The following is a 3,059-nucleotide window of genomic DNA, read 5'->3' on the forward strand; positions in this document are numbered from 1 at the left end:
GGGAAAGAGGGAGGTGTCCACATTCTAGTAGACACCAGGCTGCAAACCAAGCAGTGGGAAAAATAAAGAAATGCTGGATCTTTCTACCCTAAACATCTCAGAGAAAATAGAGATGAACTTCACTGAGCTGTGAAATGAACTGGGTGCATAGCTGAAATTCTTTCACACAGATGACGATCACTTGTCACCACTCAGCCAATGAAAACAGGAACCTACTGACCCCTTCTCTGCCCACTGTGCTCAAATCCTGCTCAGAACCTGCACACATCCACCTCTCCCAGCACCTGCATTGCCAGGACCATTTAGACTCTTGAATAAATCTCTTACCATCTTCAAAACTGATAACCAGAAACACTTCCAGACTGCTTGAGGCTGCTTTCTGACTGGGGTTACATTTCACATCCTCACTGGGTCAGCTTCTGACAATTACCATCACATCATTCTCCACAGGCTTCAATTAAGCTGATGGTTTTATTTCACCTACTCATGAGTGGCAGCTCTTTATGGCTTCTAGGTGAAAAAAGAGTTTTCCCTGGATTATCAGAGAGCAGTTTTGCTCTGTTTCACTTACTCTGTTGTTTTGTAGACATCAGAGTAGAGCCCAGCCTTCTGGTATTTCTTCTTTGGGGGTCGAGGGGCTTTCTTCTCACGCTGGGTCAGAGGAGGCAAAGGCTGCTCAGGGGTTTCAGATTCAGGTGGTTTCCCAAGGGCCTCTTGTGGACTGGGAGGTTCAGCTACTGTCTCAGAGAAACTGGAAGAAAAAGTGGAGATAAAAAAATCACCTTCCCATTAAGATCATTTCAAAGTATTTCATTATTCCTCTCTTGAATCTGGTCAGCAGAAAAAGTTCATGTTTCTGGGTGACTCAACTGCTTAAAAAATGCAACTCAACGATCATGATCAAGTGGGGGTTAAGTATAGTCACAAGAAAAGTATGATTCTTTTTGTGATATTATTATTACAAAAAGAATGTTGTTTGTACTGCTAATGTTTATCCTTGGAGCCTCAGCTGAGTAACTCAGAAGGCAGCTCTTGCTCTCTGCTTCTGCACTCTGGTAACCCTTTCCTGAGCCTTCAGGAGAGCCACAGAGCAATTCCTGAACACGTGGTGCCAGCAGCACCCTCACAGCTCCCATTTCTGGAGAGGAGAGCTCCTGACAGAGATTGTTTGTTGATGGATTTGGGGATGAGTGTGAGATGATGAGGTAAGAGAGATTTTTGGGGTGTGCCTTTAGCAGTGACTGCACAGGGGCACCCCCTAACTCCTCCTTGCTGCTGTAGCTTTATTCCTTATCTGCTGTACATCACTTGATCTCATTTTACATCCTGTGCTGCCTGGAAGTGTTTGTGACCTACATGAGCAGATCCCACGGCACACACAACTCCTCAGGGCTCCTTATTCCACACAGGATAAAGGAACAATCTGTGGCACCTCATCAGTTACCAACTCCTTGAATATATCCTTTTGAATATGACTCTTTTGGATCACCTGAGATTCTCATTTCTGGGTGTTTTCAGCACCTGAGGAAGGACCTGAACACACTTAGGGCTGACATGCTGGTTGTGGCAGCAGCTCTCTGCTCACAGAGAGCAGGCACAGACTTTCCCAGGCATTTTCCTGGGGAAGCTGTGAGAAAACTCAGAGAAAGAATTAAAACAATTCTTATCATCAATTGCTACACCCTGTTGCTAGACACATGTAGAATGTGTTATGGAGATTTGTTTACCAAAGAGTAGTTTCTGGATTAGACACTAGTAGCAGTGTTTGGGTTAGTTAACAAATTAGGTTAAAGCTGTATCAGACTGTCTAGAAGAAGTTATAAGTTTTTTAAAAATATAGTATAATATAGTATAAAAGAATAAAACAATAGTTCAGCCTTCTGCATCATAGAGTCAGTGCTAATTATTACCTGGCTGGGGGCCTGCTGCCACAAATACTAACTCTGAATAGACCACAGTTGGTTCCCTCTACACTGAACTTCATTATTGCATTTGCATTTCCCCCAGACGCTGGAAGGAAGGAATGATGAATCTGATCCCATGTTTTCAGAAGGCTAATTTATTATTTTATGATACTATATTATATTAAAGAATACTAAACTAAACTATACTAAAGAATAGAGAAAGGAAACTTACAGAAGTCTACAAAGATAATAATGAAAACTCATGACTCTTTCCAGAGTCCTGACACAGCCTGGCCCTGATTGGCCATTGAGTCAAAACAATTCACATTAAATCAGTGAAACAACCATCTGTTGGATAAACAATCTCCAAACACATTCCAAAGGAGCAAAACACAGGAGAGGCAAATCAGATAATTATTTTTTTCCATTCCTCTGAGGCTTCTCAGTTTCCTAGGAGAAAAATCCTGGGCAAAGGGATTTTTCCAGAAAATGTGAACGCTACACTTCATAAAATCAAACAGAAGATCCCCTCAAGGACTGAAACATTCTAAACCCAACCGAGGTACGAAACTGCAAGGGAATCACCTCTTATTGCTCTCCTGCTCATCTTCAGGCAGAGACTTGTGCCTCTTCCTGGCCTGCTCCTCGGGCAGCCACCTCTTCCTCTTCCAGCCCTTGCGGTGCTCGGGGTCGAGGCTCACGCTCTGCACCACGGCCTCGATGACGTCCGTGATGGTGTCTGGGCCCAGGTGCAGGGGGCTGCTGCTGGGCTGTCTGTCCTGCAGCTCCTGGCTCACCATCCTGGCGGCCTGCAAGGCCTGCATGGACACCACGGCCTGCATCGGGTACTTGCGCGGCCGCCCCGGCCGCCGCTTCACGAAGTTGTTCCCCGTCCTCGACTGCCTCTGCAGCTTTTTGGCTTTCAGGATTTTGTTGACGTGGTCCAGATTTTTTTTTGTGGCCAGGATTTTGTTGTAATTGCACATTTTCCTCGCTTGCCTCTGCATGGCCTCCACCACGCTCCTCTTGAGGTGCCTGGGTGAGTAGGAGCCGGGCAGGCGCTCCTGCAGCAGGGAGATGCCCTCGGTGCCGGGCACGCTGGCGCTGCCCAGCCCGTCCTGCTTGCCCAGGGCTCGGTCCCGGGAGTGGCTGCGG

At 46.3% G+C, this 3,059-nt stretch overlaps 1 protein-coding gene across 1 annotated transcript in view; it reads right to left on the reverse strand.

Moving 5' to 3' along the window:
* The window catches only part of ASH1L (ASH1 like histone lysine methyltransferase), a 63,932-nt gene that overhangs the window by 28,822 nt on the left and 32,051 nt on the right, over nucleotides 1–3,059 (reverse strand). Inside the window, exons 4-5 of the mRNA XM_031064343.1 lie at nucleotides 2,490–3,053; nucleotides 572–751 (exon numbers count right to left, since the gene is read on the reverse strand). Coding sequence (XP_030920203.1) covers nucleotides 572–751; nucleotides 2,490–3,053 — 744 coding nt within the window. The remainder of the gene's footprint in view (nucleotides 1–571; nucleotides 752–2,489; nucleotides 3,054–3,059) is intronic.

Source organism: Geospiza fortis, unplaced genomic scaffold, assembly GCF_000277835.1.
Source record: "Geospiza fortis unplaced genomic scaffold, GeoFor_1.0 scaffold313, whole genome shotgun sequence".
Taxonomy (NCBI): Eukaryota; Metazoa; Chordata; class Aves; order Passeriformes; family Thraupidae; genus Geospiza; species Geospiza fortis.